General features: G+C 43.7%; 1 protein-coding gene across 8 annotated transcripts in view; it reads right to left on the minus strand.

Moving 5' to 3' along the window:
- Positions 1-21,655, minus strand: part of ptprk (protein tyrosine phosphatase receptor type K) — a 740,572-nt gene that overhangs the window by 425,444 nt on the left and 293,473 nt on the right. For all 8 annotated transcript variants that reach the window (XM_038799792.1, XM_038799788.1, XM_038799790.1 and 5 more), the window contains exons 5-6: positions 17,737-17,852; positions 12,380-12,554 (exon numbers count right to left, since the gene is read on the minus strand). In XM_038799792.1, coding sequence (XP_038655720.1) covers positions 12,380-12,554; positions 17,737-17,852 — 291 coding nt within the window. The remainder of the gene's footprint in view (positions 1-12,379; positions 12,555-17,736; positions 17,853-21,655) is intronic.

Below are 21,655 nucleotides of genomic sequence, written 5' to 3' on the forward strand. Positions count from 1 at the left end.
TTTTCAGATTAGTTCAATGGAAACAGCTTGTATTTATATATCCCCTATAACCTAAAAACCATCCCAGGGTGCTTCAGAGGAGCATCATACTACAAAATATGGTATCAAGCCACATGAGACATTGTGTCAGGTGACCAAACCTTGGTCGCAGAGGTAGGTTTTAAGATGCGTAATAAAGGAGGATTGCAGAGAACTGCCAGGCTTTGCAGAGGCTGAACGTTCTAACAAAAGTAATCGGGCAAGGATGACACTATTATAACTTGCTTTAGTCGAATAGCACATCAGTAGGTAGAGTAGAAGAGATACCATATGAATACATATTTTTCCTGAAATTATCTGAAAACGTATTGGAAAAATTACTTCAGATAAATTCATTAATATATGCATTGAAGCGCAGGTGTCCACCTTGACTCAATGCCAGATCAGAACATTATGGGTTTAAACCTTGGTCGCAGAGGTAGGTTTTAAGAAGCCTGGCCAACACCTCCTTTGGGTGAGTATTTTGTCCAAGGGATCATCCTAATTGTGAAACATGAATTCAAGGTTTCATCTGCCCTCTCCAGTAGAGGTGAAAGATCCAATGAGAATATATATATTTTTTTTAAATGGGAATTCTTCCCTTTTCCCCAAATGATATTTTTTTCTCTCAACCACCACCACTAAAGCTTATTCCCTGATCACGGCAAATTGAGTCCTGCATTTTTTACCTGCAGCACAACACTGATGGCATTTTATAAATATCTCATTGGCTTTGGAACATTTTGGGGCATCCCTTATTATATCAGAAAAATATAATCAATTTCATTGGCTGCTGCATATGCTTAATTTTGTTGCGTTAACTGTGGTTCATCGACTGCTGCTTCCGGATGTGGAAGTGGGGGACAATTTGGGGATATATACAAGTGGCTGGGGGAGCAAAGAGATGAGTGGGTGGTGAAGATCAAGGAGAAATGGGAAGCGGAGTTGGGAATGGAGATCAATTGGGGAGTATGGAGTGAGGCACTGCGAAAGGTAAACGGGACCTCCTCGTGCAAGGATGAGCCTGATTCAATTGAAGGTGGTGCACAGGGTGCATGTGACTCGGGCGAGAATAAGTGGGTGAGAGGTGTGGACGAGGGCCAGCGAATCATGCGCACATGTTTTGGGGTTGCAAAAAATTGGGAAGATTCTGGGCGGGAGTAGTATCCACTAGCCAGGATAGTGGAGGAGGTGGTGGACCCGGACCCTTTGGTGGTGATATTTGGGGTTTCAGAGAAGCCGGAGCTCATGGAGGAGGAGGAAGGCTGATGTCTTGGTCTTTGCCTCTCTGACTGCACAGCGACGTATTTTGCTGGTGTGGTGGTTGGCATCACCACCGAGGGTAGCAGCATGGTTGGGTGGCCTACACGACTTACTGCAGTTAGAGAAGATAAAGTAAGAGTTAAGGGGCTCAGCAGGGGAGTTTGAGTAAAGGTGGGGGGATGTTTGTGTCCGTGTTTGAGAGGGGGGGGGGGTGAAAAAGGGGAAAAATGTACACTGCATAGTTGATTGTTGGGAAATATGTTTCCCGGGGTGTTTACTTGCTGTATCCTGCTTTGATACAAGTTTGTAATAAAATACAGATTAAAAAAAACTTTGGTTCATATATTTTCTACCAACTTAATTTGATACATTTGATGAATCAAAAATGATTAAGCTGCAAGAGAAAATGTCCACTCGCGTATGATTTTCAAGGTGTTACATTGATCAACACAGTCAGGGCATAACACATCAACACGTCTAATTTTAGAATAAGTCAGACAGGTAAACAAAGCAGGCATTGATGGCCGAAGGAGTCCAAATCAACATTTTCATTATGTGGTATTCCGGGAATCAAATTCCCAATTCCCTCACTCAGTCTAGTTTTCATTGTGATGTTTTCCTTTACCTATGCACTCAATTATTATCCTTTACCTTTCTTAAAGACCAGAGTACATAGTATTAGAGCAGTGAAGATACGAGAGGCTTGAGGTTGGTAATTATTTCTTTTTTTTAAAAATAATTTTTATTGGAATATTTTTTTACAGAAAATATAAAAATATAACAAGTATAGCAACAAGCAGTACTATGCAGCTAACAGCCCCATAACACCCACAATTCCCCCCAAACCATAACATCACATGTATCACACTCCCCCCACCCCCTCCCCCCAACAAGAAAACTTAACCATAAATTAAAATTAAATAAATCAAATTTAAATAAAATAAGCAAACATAATCAACGTCCCCCCACCCCCCCCGGGTTGCTGCTGCTACTGTCCCAGTACCCTATCGTTGAGCCAGAAAGTAGAGGAAAGGTTGCCACCGTTTAAAGAACCCTTTCACCGATCCTCTCAGGGCGAATTTGGTTGGTAATTATTTCAAGGGAGATCCTTCGGATATGTTTCACAGGATTCTGATCATTCACATGGACGATCTCTCTCATACCCAAGAGTCTGTTTATATTTCCCCAATGTCGAGATAATCCAGTTACAGCAAAATCAAAAATACAATTGAGAACCCTCGTTATTATATTTCTGCTCACCCACCCTCGTGTATCTTCCTCAATTTCAGGAGATAGCAGAATAAGCACTACCCTTATACCTTGTTCAGAGACAAAGAAAGACGAAACACATCTTCAAGTCTCCCAATAATACCCAGTAACACAAATCATATTCAAAGGCTTGGTTTACATTTACAATGTCTCTGTTCATTCATCTCCACAGATAGTGTAGTACAACAGAAGGAACTGAAAAATCATTGTAGTCTGGATTACGATACAATTACCAGCCCCAACAAGTTTAAACTAGAAAGGAAGAATTCAAAGAAGCCTCTTTCAGAATAAAATAAAGCCACCAACAATGACATTTTTCACTACAGATTTACCTGCTCCCTGAATTCATACTACCTGACAGGTTCCCATAATCAGATTTAATGGTTTTCCATTTCTTCAGGTCCTATCAATTATTTTCCATTTCCTGAACAAAGAATCTCGTATTTTCGAAATAAAAGAAAGCAGTTAAACAAGGGTGATGTTCAAAATGCTAAAAATTTAAAGAATACTGTCACATTCCAATTTCATCAGCCTACTAGATTTTGGTGACAAATGTACAATTTGAACAAACCCCATCGTGCCACACTGAGTAAAATGTGATATTTTTCAGAGATGACGCTGTAAAGAAACATTGTTTATTGTTGGTGGGTGTAAATTCGGGAGACAATGTGAGAAAGGAGAAGAAAAATATTTTTTAAAACAACCAAATACAATCAACAAAATACTCAATTTATTTTAAAAATCACACCAACCTCTGATGCAAAATTAATGGCAGGAAAATCGTGATCAGCACGGATCTGAAAATCTAGTTGGTTCTTTCTGCAACCAAGGCTATGGATTACCACTGGAAAGGAATTATCATATCCACTGACTCACTGATCAGTCCCATGGGAAGTCCGATAATACTACATGGGGAATTGCCCACAAACTGAAACTTTCCAGGCATTTCCCACATAACTCCATACATCACAAATTCCACATTAGATATATACAGGCATATATGTTAGAGGAGCAGAATTAGGCCGTTCAGCTCATCAAGTCTGCTCTGCCATTCGATCATGGTCTCGATTCTGATCACATATCTGATTCATATATCTGGCCTCCAATGACCTGGAGACTGGAAGGTTTGGCCCAATATTGTTACTGGCAGATAAAAAGATCTTAAGTATAATTATGCTTATTTGTGAAGCAGATTAAATGAAATTACTAGAGAATTTCATTCATAATGTCGCAGCACTTCTCCTCCCACGCACTCACCACTCCCCCACCCCACTCCCATGCCCCTCCATGTTCCCACATAAAGTGACCATTCCAAATTAGTCTTATTAAATGAATACCAGAACACAAAAGCAAAGTGCTGCAGGTACTGGAAAGCTGAAGTTAAAAAATGAAAATACTCAGCACGAGTGGCAGCATCTGTGAAGTGAAACAGACTTTATGCTTCAGGTTAATTCTGTTTCTCTCTCCAAAGATACTGCCAGCCCTTCGGCATATTACCAGTATTTTGTTTTTCATCCAGAATGCAATTGTTTTGAGAGCCTTGAACCTCTTTTTAAACCAATGAGAGCCATTAGATGCAGTCAGCATGAATTTAGGAAATACATTACATGGAGATTTGTGACATTCAAACAATCAAGGACACAGCAATTAAAGAAAGACGGTTACTTTAATTCACCACCTCCGTGTAATTCCATGGGAGAAATTCATAACTAGAATTGCTGTCTTTTACATTAGGCATCTTCAGATAGATGTAAAAGGTTTGAAACTCTTGGGACTTTTGCGCGCATACTGACCAACATTGATTCCTTACAACAGTCATCTGATATTTTTCTGATAGTGGGATCTGGCTATCTACAAATTAACTGTCATACCTGCTGAGACAACAGCAGTGACCGCACTTTAGAATAATTAATTAGCTGTGAAGTGCTTGGGGATGCCCTGGGGTTGTGGAAGCTTTTCTAAAATGCAAGATTTTGCTTTCCTTCCTGCCAACAGATAAATTCTCACTTCTCCATGGAGCAGAAAAATCTCTGACAAATGTCATTATAAATTCTCTTAATTTATGCCAACAATCCAAAGAATATTTTGTGACGTTAAACATTATGCACATTTCTCCATAATATAACTAAATTGAAGCTCAGATGCATCACAGACATTGGTTCGTATGTCTTAACCTTATAGTGGCAACCTGTTTCTTGAGCATAACCTAACAAATATTCCTGTTTGATGGAGCTTTGATTAAATGTTTCATTTGAACTGCGAGATCATAAAATACATTCTATACATTCACAATGGAACTTTCTTTTCAGTTTAACCTTACACAGGCTGTGTGTTCACCTGAGCCTAATTGCAATCTGACACCATCGTGGATGTGTATTATGGATGTGATCTAAGTGCTACTTTCATCCTATGTCAGATAAAGGATGTTCAGAGACAATTGCCTACAACTCAATCTCCCAGCTGATTAAAGGGTAGCTTTCCAAGCCAAAAATGTCACATCCCATCATATCAAAGGTTCAGGGTGTGTATGAGTTAATGGGGAAACAGATTCAGATTTCAGCCTGGATCTTGGGCTTACCCTGTTGTGTCCCTTTATTACAGAATGCATAGCTGATCACTTCTATATGCACCCTGTTTGAACGAGGCTCAGTAAATTCAAATTAGTTGTGCAGCAATTTAAATGATTCCAAACACGGAGGGTTATTCACCTCAAATTCTCAGCCTGCTGACAATTAAGTGCACTGGAGAAACAAGGCATCCGCGTTCAGCCTGCATGCCTTTGTAAAGCTGTGTACCCATTCTCACGAACTGTTCTCAACTCTCATGGTATAATATGTATTTAACATTCCGTTGTAAATCAAGGCAGCTATATTTTTGGCTAACTGCAACACTTCTATTCGTTCTTCTAATTGAAATATATATTCCAGCTGTTCCACATCCCTCACACCCCTACTGTTCCTTCTTCCATTTCCATCCTTTATAATGTGGGAACACAAAATGGAATATTTGAATGCACACCCCCATCAATCTAAAAATGAATGAACGTGAAAATTGGCTCCATCGTTACATTTATCTTATTTCTTCGTAGTCGACCTTCAATTCATCGCCCCCCTCCTCCATTCTCTTGTTGGTCATCAGCTTTCCTATATTTCAGTCCTTCCCTTGTTGTGATTTTTTTCACTTTTCTATGCACCTCATTCATTTTCGGTTTCTTTGTCTTTTGCTCACTACCTCCCTCAGTGCTCTGATTCACTCTTTACCTTTTTTCCTCCCAACCTATTACCTGTCACCCACATTTATATTACCCCTGCCACCCCATTCATATTACCCCTGCCACTCCACCACCCACATTTATATTAAACCTGCTACCAACATTTATATTACACCTGCCACCCCTTTACCTGTGCACTCAATGATTTACACTAATGTTATCTGTTTTCTTCAAATTTTTATCCTCTCCACCTCTCCTTGGATGTCATAACTTTCTCTGTGCCATTGTTTACTTGTCCTGAAATAGTGAAAGGAGCGCGATGATAAAAATTAACAATGACACATGTCCAAAGGGATAGCAAACAGGGTTCTGGTTAAACAGCTTGTTTTTGGACAAAGGGAGGAATGCAATAATCTTTATTAGTGTCACAAGTAGGCTCACATTAACACCGCCTAACTCAACCTAAGTTCCCAGCAAATGAGGTGACCAGGTTTCATTAGGAGGACCACTCCTGTTTTTGATACGTATTAATAACTTGGACATGAAGGCGACAGAGCTCAATTTTGAAATTTGGAGATGACTTAAAATTTTAAAATAGAATTTGCAATGCAGAAGATAGTAATAGACGTTAAATGGACACAGACAGGCTGGTAGAATGAATGGATGGATACGTGGCAGATGAAATTCAAAGCAGAAAAATGAGATGATATATTCTGGTCAGAAGAATGAGGGGGGGGGGGAAGCTAAATGGTACAATTTTAAAAGGGGTGCAAGCAAAGAAAGATCTGGGATGCTTGTGAACAAATGCCTGAATATGGCAGGACAGGTTAACAAAGTACTTCAGAAAGTATCTGGGTTCCTGGGTAGAGGCACAGATACAAATTATGGACTATTGTAGCCAAATCTGGAAACCAGGAAAGGCTTTAAGAGAGGGTACTGGTGAGATTTAGGAGGATTTCCAGGGATGAGGGAATTATGGTTACATAGAAAGATTGGAGAAGCTGGGATTCTTTTCTTTTGAGTAGAGAAGATGAAAAGGAGAGCTGACAGAAGTATTTAAAATTATGAACTGGTTAAACAAGAGTCAATGAAGTGACAAGATTTACAATGGCTGATGGTTGGATAAGCAGAGGACACAGATTGGTAAAAGAACCCAAGGCAACATGAGGAAAAACTAATCACATGAGTGGTTAGCATATGGAATGGTGTGATATTCAACAGAAACCTCCAACAGGTAATTGTTAAATACCTGAAGGAGAAAGAGGGAGGAAGTGAGATTGTTCTTTTAAAGGTCTGATGCAGACTTCATGGGACGAATAGCTTCCTGCTGTGCTACAATTCAATGCAACAGGTGTAGCCAGCACATTGAGTCTGACAATAAACGTTCCATCTGTTTGGTATGGCTGCTTCTGGCTTGAGATTTGGCCTTTTGTACACATTTTCAAATATATTAGGACTAGCTTTGCCGTAAGTAACTATGAGAAGATGGCACTGCTATACTGTACTTAAAGATGTACAATCACACAGTGGGTGAGCTTTAGCTGCAAGGTACACAACATTAACATTACTTTCAAAATGCTGTGTGCCCTAAAAGATACTTTCCTACCAACAAACACAAGACAGTTTCATAACTCAACATGATATGTTTGCAATACAAAACTTATGGCTAAGTATACTGTGCTTGATCTAGATTTTATTTCCTCCAGTGCCAAGCATGCAAGATCAATGCTCCCAAAAAAAAAATTTTGATTGTTACAGACAAAATCAAAATTGCTTTAAGCATATTCTGTCAGAGTCGGTTAGGAGGAAATGTCACTAATAAAGCGCTGCCCTTCGGTCATCTTTGACAATGGGCAACGCTATGCCACCTCTTATTAAATGTAATCCATATCAGTGGACCCAAATTTCTTTTAAAATTATCATCTTCTGTCTCTGTATAGCAGGATGTCACTTTTATAGCACCATTGAGATATCGGACCTGTCAGCGCAGTTAATTTTCAACTTAGTCTCAACACCAGGGTTCCTTAGCCGGAGGCTATTTTTTACTACACTAACAGGATTTATTTTACAGTTATTCAGATCAGCAAGGAGAACTAATATAGCTGTTCAGATGGAAACCAACCAAGACACATAAAAAAAATCTTGATTATGCAGCAGTTTGCAACATTTGTTGCAGAATTTCCAATTTAATGTCTAAGTTATTTAATTAGTTTACCGCACCATATAATCTAGATGGCCCTCTGTACTATTTCACCTAACTTCCCCCAAGACAAGCAGCAAGTTGCCTTCCTTTGCCCCAAGGTAGATGTTACTGGCATGGGAAATATACAAGGGAGAGAAGCAGACATAATAAAACTGCAAATAAATTGCTGCTATAGTTACCTACAGGGCAATGGCTGTTTATTGTCTAGGATGCAATATTGGATTACCCAAAGCTATGTTTTAAGTGAATGTGTCATTCTGGTGAGCATCATACAACCATTTTTGACTACTGTTTTGTTAGCATTTCTTTTCACCAAAGGGATAAATCTTGTAAGGTTGATTATATTTTCCGACTATTCCACATCTTCCAAACTGCTCAACTAAAAGCCTAGTTCAATTGGTTCTTGGAAAAGCACAGACAAATATAAATCAAAAATGCTGTGCTATTGCAGATAGATAGTTCTGCACAGTATCCTACATCTTATAAAACCTAAAGACCTACACCACTGAACACAGTCTTTGTAATTGATTAACTAATTGGCAATACTCCAATGTCCAAAAATGCAATGGTACTGCAGGGAATCAAAGAACAAAGAAACTTACAGCACAAGCACAGGCCCTTCGGCCTTCCAGGCCTGCACCGACTATGCTGCCCGACTGAACTAAAACCCCTTACCCTTCTGGGGACCATATCCCTCTATTCCCATCCTATTCATGTGTTTGTCAAGACACCCCTGAAAAGTCACCATTGTATCTGCTTCACTACCTCCCATGGCAGCGAGCTCCAGGCTCCCACCACCCTCTGTGTAAATAAACTTGCCTTGTAAATCTCCGTTAAACCTTGCCCCTCACACCTTGAACCTATGCCCCCAAGTAATTTACTCTTCCACACTGAGAAAAAGCTTTTGACGATACACTCTGTCCATAGCCCTCATAATCTTGTTGACTTCTGTCAGGTCACCCCATAACCTCAGTCATTCCTTTGAGAACAAACCAAGTTTCTCCAACCTCACCTCATAGTTAATGCCCTCCATACCAGGAAACATCCTGGTAAATCTTTTCTGTACCCTCTCCAAAGCCTCCATATCCTTCTGGTAGTGTGGCGACCAGAATTGAACACTATATTCCAAGTGCAGCCTAACTAAGGGTCTATAAAGTTGCAACATGACTTGCCAATTTTTGATTTCAGTCAATAGATTTTTAATGGCCTTAATAGGCCCTTTAACTGTTGGCGGGCGCAGCTCTGACTTGTGTACGCGCTGACCTTGAAATTGCACATGTGCACAATGATGTTGGGAAGCACTCCTGACGTCTACAACTCACTGCCCCGGCCAATAGCGGCAAGCATGTCGTATGCCTTCTCGACTACTTTCTCCTTCTGCGTTGCCACTTTCAGTGACCTGTGTACCTGTACACCCAGATCCCTCTGCCTATTAATGCTCTTCAGGGTTCTGCCATTTACTGTATATTTCCCATCTGTATTAGACCTTCCAAAATGCATTACCTCACATTTGTCCAGATTAAACTCCATCTGCCATCTCTACTCCCAAGTCTCTGACCGATCTACATCCTCATCACTATCCATAATTCCACCAACGTTTGTGTTCTCCGCAAACTTACTAATCAAATCAGTTACATTTTTCTCCAAATCATTTATATATATATTACAAACAGCAAAGATACCAGCACTGATCCCTGAGGAATGCCACTAGTTGCAACCCTCCATTCAGAAATCCTTTACAGAGGAGCCATACCAGTTGTCAGGAACGGAACACTAAAGGAAGTATCGTTCAACTTAATTATATTGGGCCATAACCTCTGATATCAACAGCAACCAAGGTTGAGAGGTTCACCTGTGTTGCTCATCGGGGCCCTTCAGAAACTATGACCCATGCATATGAACAGTAAATGCCTGCGAAGTTTAAACTTCCAGCAGGCACATTTGTGCTGTATAGACACCTTCGAAAATAGTGACCATAGTATCAGAGAGCTGGGCCTGCTGCATAATAATTACCAGACACTCGTACTGTTCCACTGTAAATGACTGGCATAGGTCACCCCCTTAACAACTCCCCAGAATCCACCACCCCACCCCCTGCCACAGATCCCCATTTGCCACCTGACCTGACTACCCCCACTCATCCACCCTACTCACTGCACCCTCCCCACTCCATAACCTACTCACAAACCCCACTAATCCACCCCACTCACTAACCCACCTTGCCAAAACTCTGAAGTTCTTAAAAAACTTTGCAGAACACAGCAGCTCATGCTGCAAAGAAGGGTCGCTGCTGCAACTGGGGAAAGAAGGCTGGGCTGGAAGGTTGAAAAAAGATAGAGCCGTAATTATCTTCACAGCCAGCGACAATTGACCTAGCATCACTACTGACAGGTAGACCTGGCCCAATGTTTAGGAAATGTGTGGAGTCCTGCAGCTGACAGCCTTATAATTAGCAATATTTGTAACTTGGTTAAGACATGTGAAACAGCAGCAATTAAATAGGTGGAATGACCTATAAACCATACTTTTATTTAGAAATTAAAGGAATTTATTTTTTTATAAATTTAGAGTACCCGATTAATTTTTTCCAATTAAGGGGCAATTCACCTACCCTGTACATCTTTGGGTTGTGGGTGCGAAACTCATGCAAACACGGGGAGAATGTGCAAACTCCACACGGACTATGGCCCAGAGCCGGGATCGAACCTGGGACCTCAGCGCCGTGAGGCAGCAGTGTGAACCACTGCACCACTGTGCTGACCTAAATTTCAGGAATTAAGAGTGCCCTGAACCATCAACATGGATGCCCATTACTGCTGACCAGTGCACATTGGATTTTGACTAGTTAAAGACACTGTATAAATATAAGCTTTTGTTACAGATTTTGAACAACCTTTAAAATTGAACCAGCAATCAATGAAGATTTAAGACAGTTGGTATCTCAGGGAATCAAGGGATATGTGAAGTATACAGGAAAGTAAAGTTGGAGTCCAACATCAGCCATGATCATACTAAATGGTGGAGCAGGTTCAACAGGCCATATGATCTTTTCTTGCACCAAATATGTTCTTAATTTTTGTCAACCTTTGGTACACATTTCTCTATTACGTTGTAGGTTTAGTTTCGCTGAGCATATTTACGGAGTAACGTACCTGCAGAAAGAGATTGGGAAACCAGGATGGGATTGAACCAAAATTTTGTGAGTTCTGTTATTATATGCAAGTGTGACCTCAAGTGTTTTCAAGACAGGGAATGCAAGATCAACAGGAGAGAAACATAATCTACACAGGCCAATCCCAGAGCATGTGTAATGCACCTTGGAAGTTGGATATCCACCCACCATGGCAGGTCCTGATGAAAACACAGAATTTATATTTTTATGGGGGAAAAAAATACTTCTGAGACCTGACATCCAGGCCCAGATCCAACCAAAGTAGACCTCATACCCCTTTGAGGCCAGCACACCTCGTCCCACTCAACTGTCCTAAGGCCCAAACCGACAACTCACAACTCATTACCAGCTGCGCCTTTTTAAACAATAGTAGATACATGGATACATAGAAGATAGGAGGAGGAGGCCTTTTGGCCCTTTGAGCTTGCTCCGCCATTCATCACGATCATGGCTGATCATTCAACTCAATAGCCTAATCCTGCTTTCTCCCCATAGCCTTTGATCCCAATCTCCCAAGTGCTATATCCAGCCATTTCTTGAATATATTCAAAGTTTTAGCATCAACTACTTCCTGTGGTAATGATTCCACAGGCTCACCACCCTTTGTGTGAAGAAATGTCTCCTTATCTCTTTCCAAAATGGTTTACCCTGAATCCTCAGACTGTGACCCCTGGTTCTGGACACAGCCATCATTGGTAACATCTTCCCTGCATCTACCCTGTCTAGTCCTGGTAGAATTTTATAAGTTTCTATGAGATCTCCCCTCATTCTTCTGAACTCCAGCAAGAACAATCCCAACCTAGTCAATCTCTCCTCATACGATAGTCCCGCCATCCCTGGAATCAGTCTGGTAAACCTTCGCTGCACTCCCTCGAGAGCAAGAACATCCTTCCTCAGAGAAGGAGACCAAAATTGCACACAATACTCCAAGTGTGGCCTCACAAAGGCCCTGTACAATGGAAAAACTTGCTCCTTCTCAACTCCCAAATATGCACAAAGGTATTCAGAAGCTCAAAAGAATTGAGGATTGCCAGCAAGACCAGGTCTTCATCGTTTGCCGTCGGGTTGCACTGGTCACCCACAGTTCAACTGGCAAAGTTCCTGAGCAACTTCACGGTTAATAACTTACTGAATCTGACAAGTGCAATCCATGGAACCTTGAACACTGTTCAAAATAAAATAATTCATCAAGGAAACAAACATGCTTGACAAAGGTTTTTCCTTAAAGCTAAATTTACATTACCTTGAACGATAAGCTCAGCAAAATTCGATACACCAGAGCCTCTTTCAGACTGAGTTACACAGCGGTACAAATCTTGATTATTCTTTTTCACTTCTTTCAATTTGAAGGATGCTGCAAATCGTCTGTGATTTATATTCTTGGTCTGTGAAACTGGTATGTCTTCCCCATTTCGCCTCTGATCAACAGAAACATAAAAATGTTACTATTTCTTATTAGACCCTGAATTAAATTAGAGAGCAACAGTTGCCAAATATAAACGATGCCACGTGTATTTAGCATATTTAATAGGCATCACATTTACGAATCTTGTAATAGAAACTTGTAATTCTAGATCTCTCACACAAACCAATTTTATTTTTTTTGTAGTAAATGTCCAGTTATTTTTCATTGGGCTTCGGTTCACAACATAGCCATAGCGTCTGTGCACAAAGTTAACATCCCATCTAAAAATGGACTCCGGGTCAGAAATTACATTTTATTCCAATCGTTTGTCAACAAGACCAAGTTACTATTCGGGCCATTATAAAAGTATACTGTTTATGTTGCCTTTTACTAATTTCAGGAACAGTGATTTCAATTAGAGCAGGAGCAAAAACAAAAAATTGCCATTCCTGCCCAAAATTATTTTGCGTGCAATTATGGCCAGCTTTGGGCTTTAAAAAAGGAATCATTTATAAATGACAAATCTCCACATGGAGACACACTTCTGTGTCCACTAGGCCAACTTCCATTAAATAGTCTGACACTACTACTGTACTGTCTTTCCACAGAAAAGGTTATCCCAGCATGAAGCTTTCATGCCACTGCACCAATCCAGGCTTCCAGGAGATCCCTGTCACTTTAGCAGTCTGCAGCAAATATATACCAGGGAAGTAGCCTCTGCAAATTTGATGTCACACCTCACAAGCAGGTGAGAATCAAAATTGCTTTGAGACATGATTGATTCTTTATGCCCTTTGATCTTGGCCTAACAAGCCACCCAGTTGCAAAAACTCAAAAATTGAATTACCATCAGCCAACAGCAGAGTGTCATCCATCACCACCACTGAGAATGTCTTTAATCATTAAAGAAGTTAAACACGCCATAAGTGGAGGCAGCAGAGTGACATCAACATTGACTCCAAATCTGTTGATTTCAGGCTTGAAATCAGAAGGAAAAAAGTGTATGCAATTGAGGATGGCAGTACACACAATTAAGCAACAGGAGGACAGGGCTGCTCCATTTGCAACATCAACGAGCAGGAGGAAAGTCTACGGTATTTTCAAGTGACTTTAGCTCAAAGTTCTGAGTAGAACCTAGTCAACCGTTTCTAAATGTTCCGATCATCAGTCATGCCAGTGTCCAGCCAATTTAGCTCACTCCAAATGAAATCACAATGTGGCAGAATTTACTGGCACAGCAAAGGCTGACTGCTTGCACAGCCAAACACTTCCCATATTAATATAACATTGGTAACTACCCAACAATGTCTAAGATTGCGCTGGTATTCCCGATGCATGTAAATTAGGCTAAGCATTAAATGCCGGATAGTCATCTGATCAGGAATATGTCACAGCTAACCTCCGGACGGTTCTCCTGTGACATCACCGTCATTACATGATTTGCAGGTCAGTAGTGTGCGAGAATTTATTCTTAAAAGTTTAAAATAACCCCTGAAATACATTATATATTTGAAACACTGCTCACTAATTCAACCGCATAGCAATGAATTAAAACGATCCCTCTCAGAGTTCACGATCAGTTCAGTCTCTATAGTAATACCCAGCTCCTGGCAATACTTACACCCTACCACACTGGTTCAAGAGACAAATCTTTTTACCCTTGGGCTGCTGTAACTGCACACACGGTGCAATTCAATTACGGAATTGACATTTATATTAGAAGGCAGAATGAGAACATATCTTTTTTTTTATACCGCCTAAAGTTAGTCATTAAGTTTCCAGTTATAATTTAGTTTTTGACAGTCCACCCTACCCGTGACCATTTCTTAATGTATTCCCCCAATAGCATGGTCCACGAGAACATACCATCAAATACAACAGAGAAAGCACAGTTTTAGTAAGATAGTCAGCGACTCAGTCTTTTCAGTAGTGAATGAAGTTAACATTCCCTCTGGCATAGCATCTCAATCGCAGCTGTCAGGAACCATCACATGTACGTTTGCGACTGTAGGTACCTGCTAACTTAGTCTAGAGCATAATACCAAATGTTCTGGACCTCTGTTGCCTTAACATTGAATTTCAAGTGTGGCAAGGTGGTACACTGGTTAGCACTGCTGCCTCACGGCGCTGAGGACCTGGGTTCGATCCCGGTTCCGAGGCACTGACGGGAAGTTTGCACATTCCCCCCCGTGTCTGCGTGGGTCTCACCCCAACAATCCAAAGATGTGCAGGATAGGTGGATTGGCCACGTTACATTGCCCCTTAATTGGAAAAAAAATGAATTGGGTACTTTAAATTTATATAAAAATAGAAAAAAACATTTGATTTTGACCCTCAAAGATGCTCAAATAACTTTGGTTTAAGTACATTTCAGTGTTCTGAATACACAGATGTGGTGCATCCAGCTTTTCGAAAAATGAATTTTTTTTTTTTGCAAATACAAAAAATAACCCAGCTCTTAGAATTCAAGATTCTTCACCGATTTCACCTGCAAACATTTATAAAAAGGATGTTATGCATTCAAGCACTTGATAAGGTTTTTAATCCACAGTGAGTCATACTGGCTTTGCTCAATTAAAAATTAAAATCAGATCAAATTTTTTAATATGTACTTTGTCGTTAAACAAAAACTTTTTGGGGTCCTATGTTTACTTCATCTGATGCTGTTCAAAATGTGTGTGTAAAGAGGGAAGGAAAACCTACAACATGCCAAACTGAGGCACAATGATTAGCACTGCTACCTCAGAGCACCAGGGACCCAGGTTGAATTCTGGCCTTGGGTGACTGTGTGTGGAATTTGCATTTTGTCCTGCACCTGCGTGGGTTTCCTCCGGGTGCTCCGGTTTCCTCCCACAGTCCACAAATATGCAGGTTAGGTGGATTGGCCATGCTAAATTTTCCCCTAAGTGTCCAAATGACGTGGTTAGGTGGGGTTACAGGCGTTTGGGATAGGGCAAGCATATGGGTCTAGGTAGGGTGCTCTTTCAGAGGGTCAGCACAGACTCATGGGCTGAATGGCCTCCTCCAGCACTGTAGGGATTCTATGATGCAAAAAAAACCCTGATATTTATTGACTAGATAGTACATCTAATCTTTGTCAGGCAATTAAAAAAAAATGTATTAAGTTTTTTCAAAATATTTTATTTAATTCACATTACACACATTTAACTAAAAATGCCTCCCTCAACCCAAAAACAATTCATAAACTAACTGACTACACCCGCCCGACACTGCAACCCCCCCCCCCCCCCCCCCGGCCGCGTTTTAGTTGCTGACTGAGGCTAGTAAATTAAAGTGAGATATGAATGGATGCCATCTCTTGTGAAATCCCTCCCCATTCTCTCTTCAGCTAAATTTAACCTTCTCTAGCCTCAGAAACTCCATAAAGACTCCCAGCCATACTGAGGCAGAGGGTGGGGCAACTAACCTCCACTCCACTAGGATCCGCCTCCTCGCCATCAGCAAGGAAAAGGCAGAGACATTTGCCCCTCATGTCTGGAGATCCGGCAAGTCCAATACCCCGAATATGGTTCCCAGGGCACTATAATAATAATAATCTTTATTGTCATAAGTAGGCTTACATTAACATTGCAATGAAGTTACTGTGAAAAGCCCTCATCGCCACATTCCGGCGCCTGTTTGGGTACACAGAGGGAGAATTCAAAATGTCCAAATTATCTAACAGCACGTCTTTCGGGACTTGTGGGAAGAAACCGAAGCTCCCAGAGCAAACCCACGCAGAAACAGGTTCTAGGTCCAACTATACCACTATCGACATGGTGCTAAAGATGCCCCAGAACCTCCTCAGTTTCAGGCACGACCAAAACATGTGCACATGATAGGCTGGCCCCCTCCCATCTTTTTTAATAAACGAGCATGTGCCGATTTTGGAAAACATGTGCTGAGGAGCGTGCATGATTTTTGTTTCAAGACCCTGTTGCATATGTGTTTCTTATGCAAGGTTTGAGACACCATTTTGTGATGTATTGAACTGCAAGTAACCCCGGTAGGTTGTGATCAGCTGATCAGAGGATCAAAACAGTGGTGGCCAAGTCATCCAAATGACCCAAGCATGTTTTCAAAGAAAGGCCAGATAAATTATTCAGCACAATGTATTTCTGAAGATTACATCCTCAAATTATTTTTTCTGCATTTTTACATTTTTCAACCTGGCAATTAGTTTTTCTTGCATATTATCGCAAAATGAAACTATTTTCTATATAGGTCCTAATGCAGAACAGTTTTTAATTGCCATTCTTTATTTCATCAGTGATCTACGACACGGTAATTTACCAGTTGTGCAATCAGCAATTTACCAAATGCTTCAAAAATTCAGTAACAAAAGTTGTGGTTCTTCCAGAAATCATCAATTAAACCAGTAACATAGATACATAGAAGATAGGAACAGCAGGAGATCCCCCTCATTCTTCTGAACTCCAGCGAGAACAATCCTAACCTAGTCAATGTCTCCTCATGACAGTCCCACCATCCCTTGAACACACCATCAGGAAGTACAACACCTGACCTTGTCATTTGACAAACCATTCATGACGATCTCTTCCACTCTTTCCCCTCCCCCCCCCCCCCCCCCCCCCCCGCAAGCAACCCAACTGAGCCTTGGACAGATGCAAATATCTTACTTGCACCCTAGTTTTCTAAACATGCTCAAATTATCACATTTGGTGTAGACATGCATTACAGCAATTCCTCTATATATGCCATGCACTTGAATCTTGCATCAGTTGTCGGCATCTTTCACATCAATGCATAGTTCTCATCCATTTATTTGGTCTGTTGTTTTTACCCAATAGAATTTTAGATATCTCTGACAATGATCACACCCCCTCGCTCTAATTTCAAAGCAATAATTGATGCCATCTCTGAATTTCTGAGGCCAACAGACATTTAACTCTCATTACAAAAACCTGAAACAACGTTGTGCTGGGGTAATGTTCCGAGTGTGACATGCTGGGTCTGTTAAAGTACATCTCAGGTTACAGATTATCTTGATGTCCGCATACAAGAAAGACAACAAAAAACATAAATTAAACTACTGTCTAGCTACGTAAGATTTGGAAGTGGAAAAATTATCTGAACTCATTGTTAACAATCTGTTGAGAAAGTGAGCTGAATGCAGAAATCATTGACAGCTTTCTCTGTTATGAGACAGATGGGAATACTGTATCATTACTCACCTGTAGCCAGAGCTTGTTATTCACTGTATCCCTGCCTGTAGCAATGCACTGAAATGTAGCATTTTGTCCTGCATTGACTTCCACATCTCCCAGTCGCAAAAAGTGAGGAGATTTGTCTGTAAAACATTAACATTTTGACATGTTCATGGCAAAGGTCGTTTCAATTCGGATGCGTGTACCGGGTGTAGCCCTATACTGCACTTGCTGCTTTAGTTTCATTGAAACATTCATGACACACAACAGCAATCCTGTAAAATAAATATAACATGTATTCTTTAATTGGTTTAAACATTATCCATCTTTCAGCATAAAACCAATTCAAATTCAACCGTACATAACCCTTTTCACGGGTACACAGAATAAAATGAATCCTACTGCATATACAGTAATGGCACAGAGTAGAGCTGCCATCAAATTTGAAGTTAGTCAATTAAATGATGACTTGGGTCATCAGCATGCTGCACCAACACTGTCCCCACCAGGAACACATGATTCTAAACACTGGGTTTTTGACAGTGCTTTAATAAACAAAATGGCTCAATTTGTATCATTGCTTTTTTTAAATTGATAAACTCGTTCCTCTTCTGTTTTACAAATGAAATCTTTGCTACATCGAGTTGTGAATGTTGGAGGATAATTAATCCACTAACCACAGAAGGCAGCTCCACAAATGATGGGAATGGAGCGGTGGAAAGCCCAGCACGCCAATGCAAAATAAAAGGATTTGCAACAATCTTCAGCAAGAAGTGACATGTGGATGATCCATTTCAGTCTCCTCCAGAGATCCCCAACATCACAAAACCAAGAAACAACAGACTGCAATGAATAGCGCAAAGACTATTGGCCCTAATAACATGCCAGCAGTAGTTCTGAGGGCCTGCCTTGGGGGGGGGGGGGGGGGGGGGGGGTTGGAGACAGAGAGAGTGAGAGGGTGAGAGACAGAGAGGGTGAGAGACAGAGGGGGTTAGAGATTTAGAGAGCCAGAGAGAGAGAGAGCCAGAACGTGCACCGTGCCAGGGAGAGCGAGGAGGCGTCAGGGAGAGCGAGTGCGCGCCAGGGAGAGCGAGTGCGCGCCAGGGAGAGCGAGTGCACGCCAGGGAGAGCGAGTGCGCGCCAGGGAGAGCGAGGAGGCGTCAGGGAGAGCGAGGAGGTGCCAGGGAGAGCGAGGAGGCGTCAGGGAGAGCGAGGAGGCGTCAGGGAGAGCGAGGAGGTGCCAGTGAGACGAGTGCGTACGTGCTAGAGAGAGCAAGCGCATACATACCAGAGAGAGAGAGAGAGAGGGGTAGAGAGACAGAGAGGGGTAGAGAGCGAGAGTGCAGGGGTGCACATGCCAGAGAGAGAGAGATAGACAGAGAGAGAGCGCACGTGCCAGAGAGAGAGGGAGTGAGCGTGCAAATGGCAGAGATTAAGAGTGAGCGCGGACGTGCCAGGGAGAGAGAATGAGAGTGCCCACATGCCAGAAAAGAGATCGCTAGTGCCCACATGCCTGGGCGAGAGAGCGAGCGCCCAACTGCCTGGGAGAGAGAGCGAGGCCCAACTGCCTGGGAGAGAGAGCGAGGCCCAACTGCCTGGGAGAGAGAGCGAGGGCCCAACTGCCTGGGAGAGAGAGCGAGGGCCCAACTGCCTGGGAGAGAGAGCGAGGGCCCAACTGCCTGGGAGAGAGAGCGAGGGCCCAACTGCCTGGGAGAGAGAGCGAGGGCCCACCTGCCTGGGAGAGAGAGCGAACGAGCACCCACCTGCCTGGGGAGAGAGAGCGAGGGCCCACCTGCCTGGGGAGAGAGAGCGAGCGCCCACCTGCCTGGGAGAGAGAGCGAGCGCCCACCTGCCTGGGAGAGAGAGCGAGCGCCCACCTGCCTGGGAGAGAGAGCGAGGGCCCACCTGCCTTGGGAGAGAGAGCGAGGGCCCAACTGCCTGGGAGAGAGAGCGAGCGCCCAACTGCCTGGGAGAGAGAGCGAGCGCCCAACTGCCTGGGAGAGAGAGCGAGCGCCCAACTGCCTGGGAGAGAGAGAGAGAGGCCCACCTGCCTGGGAGAGAGAGCGAGGGCCCAACTGCCTGGGAGAGAGAGCGAGAGCCCAACAGCCTGGGAGAGAGAGCGAGCGCCCAACTGCCTGGGGGAGAGAGCGAGGGCCCAACTGTCTGGGAGAGAGAGCGAGGGCCCAACTGCCTGGGAGAGAGAGCAAACTCCTAACTGCCTGGGAGAGAGAGCAAACTCCTAACTGCCTGGGAAAGAGAGCGAGGGCCCAACTGCCTGGGAGAGAGAGCGAGGGCCCAACTGCCTGGGAGAGAGAGCAAGGGCCCAACTGCCTGGGAGAGAGAGCGAGGGCCCAACTGCCTGGGAGAGAGAGCGAGGGCCCAACTGCCTGGGAGAGAGAGCGAGGGCCCAACTGCCTGGGAGAGAGAGCGAGGGCCCAACTGCCTGGGAGAGAGAGCGAGGGCCCAACTGCCTGGGAGAGAGAGCGAGCGAGCGCCCAACTGCCTGGGAGAGAGAGCGAGGGCCCAACTGTCTGGGAGAGAGAGCGAGGGCCCAACTGCCTGGGAGAGAGAGCGAGCGAGCGCCCAACTGCCTGGGAGAGAGAGCGAGGGCCCAACTGTCTGGGAGAGAGAGCGAGGGCCCAACTGTCTGGGGGAGAGAGCGAGCGCCCAACTGCCTGGGAGAGAGAGCGAGCGCCCAACTGCCTGGGAGAGAGAGCGAGCGCCCAACTGCCTGGGAGAGAGAGCGAGGGCCCAACTGCCTGGGAGAGAGAGCGAGCGCCCAACTGCCTGGAGGGGAGAGAGTGAGGGCCCAGCTGCCTGGGAGAGAGAGCGAGGGCCCAACTGCCTGGGCGAGAGAGCGAGGGCCCACCTGCCTGGGAGAGAGAGCGAGCGCCCAACTGCCTGGAGGGGAGAGAGCGAGGGCCCAGCTGCCTGGGAGAGAGAGCGAGGGCCCAACTGCCTGGGCGAGAGAGCGAGGGCCCACCTGCCTGGGAGAGAGAGCGAGGGCCCAACTGCCTGGGAGAGAGAGCGAGGGCCCAACTGCCTGGGAGAGAGAGCGAGGGCCCACATGCCTGGGAGAGAGAGCGAGAGCCCACATGCCTGGGAGAGAGAGCGAGCGCCTACCTGCCTGGGAGAGAGAGCGAGGGCCCAACTGCCTGGGAGAGAGAGCGAGGGCCCAACTGCCTGGGAGAGAGAGCGAGGGCCCAACTGCCTGGGAGAGAGAGCGAGAGCCCACATGCCTGGGAGAGAGAGCGAGAGCCCACATGCCTGGGAGAGAGAGCGAGGGCAAACAACCACCTGCCTAGTAGATGATGATGTGGAGATGCCGACGTTGGACTGGGGTGAGCACAGTAAGAAGTCTTACAACACCAGGTTAAAGTCCGACAGGTTTGTTTCAAACACGAGCTTTCGGAGCGCAGCCTGAGGAAGGAGCTGCGCTCCGAAAGCTCGTGTTTGAAACAAACCTGTTGGACTTTAACCTGGGGTTGTAAGACTTCTTACTGCCTAGGAGAGAGCGAACGCACGCCAGGGAGAGCGAGCATCCATGAGGGAGTGACCGAGCACAGCTGAGATCGAGCAAATGAGTATGCGCAAGGGAGAGAGGTTGTGATGGAGAGAGCGAGAGGGAGATTGTGTGCAAACGAGAGAAGATAATGATTGAAGATGAATGAGGAAAAGAGTGTGCGCACACAAGATGAAGCGAATGATTGCATACATGTGAGAGAGAGAATCCTAAAGCAAAAGAGTGAATGTGAGAGAGTGAATGCATGAGTGATTGTGTGCAAGAAATGGTTAATGAGCGAGATTATGTGCATGAGAGAGAATCAACGAGCGTATGAATGAGTGCTCAAATGCAACAGAGTGAGGACCAGTGAGTACGACTGAGTGTGAGTGTGAGCAAATGCAGGCACATGCACATATTTTCACTCATCCTTGACTCACACAG

The sequence above is a fragment of the Scyliorhinus canicula genome, chromosome 6 (assembly GCF_902713615.1).
Source record: "Scyliorhinus canicula chromosome 6, sScyCan1.1, whole genome shotgun sequence".
Lineage (NCBI taxonomy): Eukaryota > Metazoa > Chordata > Chondrichthyes > Carcharhiniformes > Scyliorhinidae > Scyliorhinus > Scyliorhinus canicula.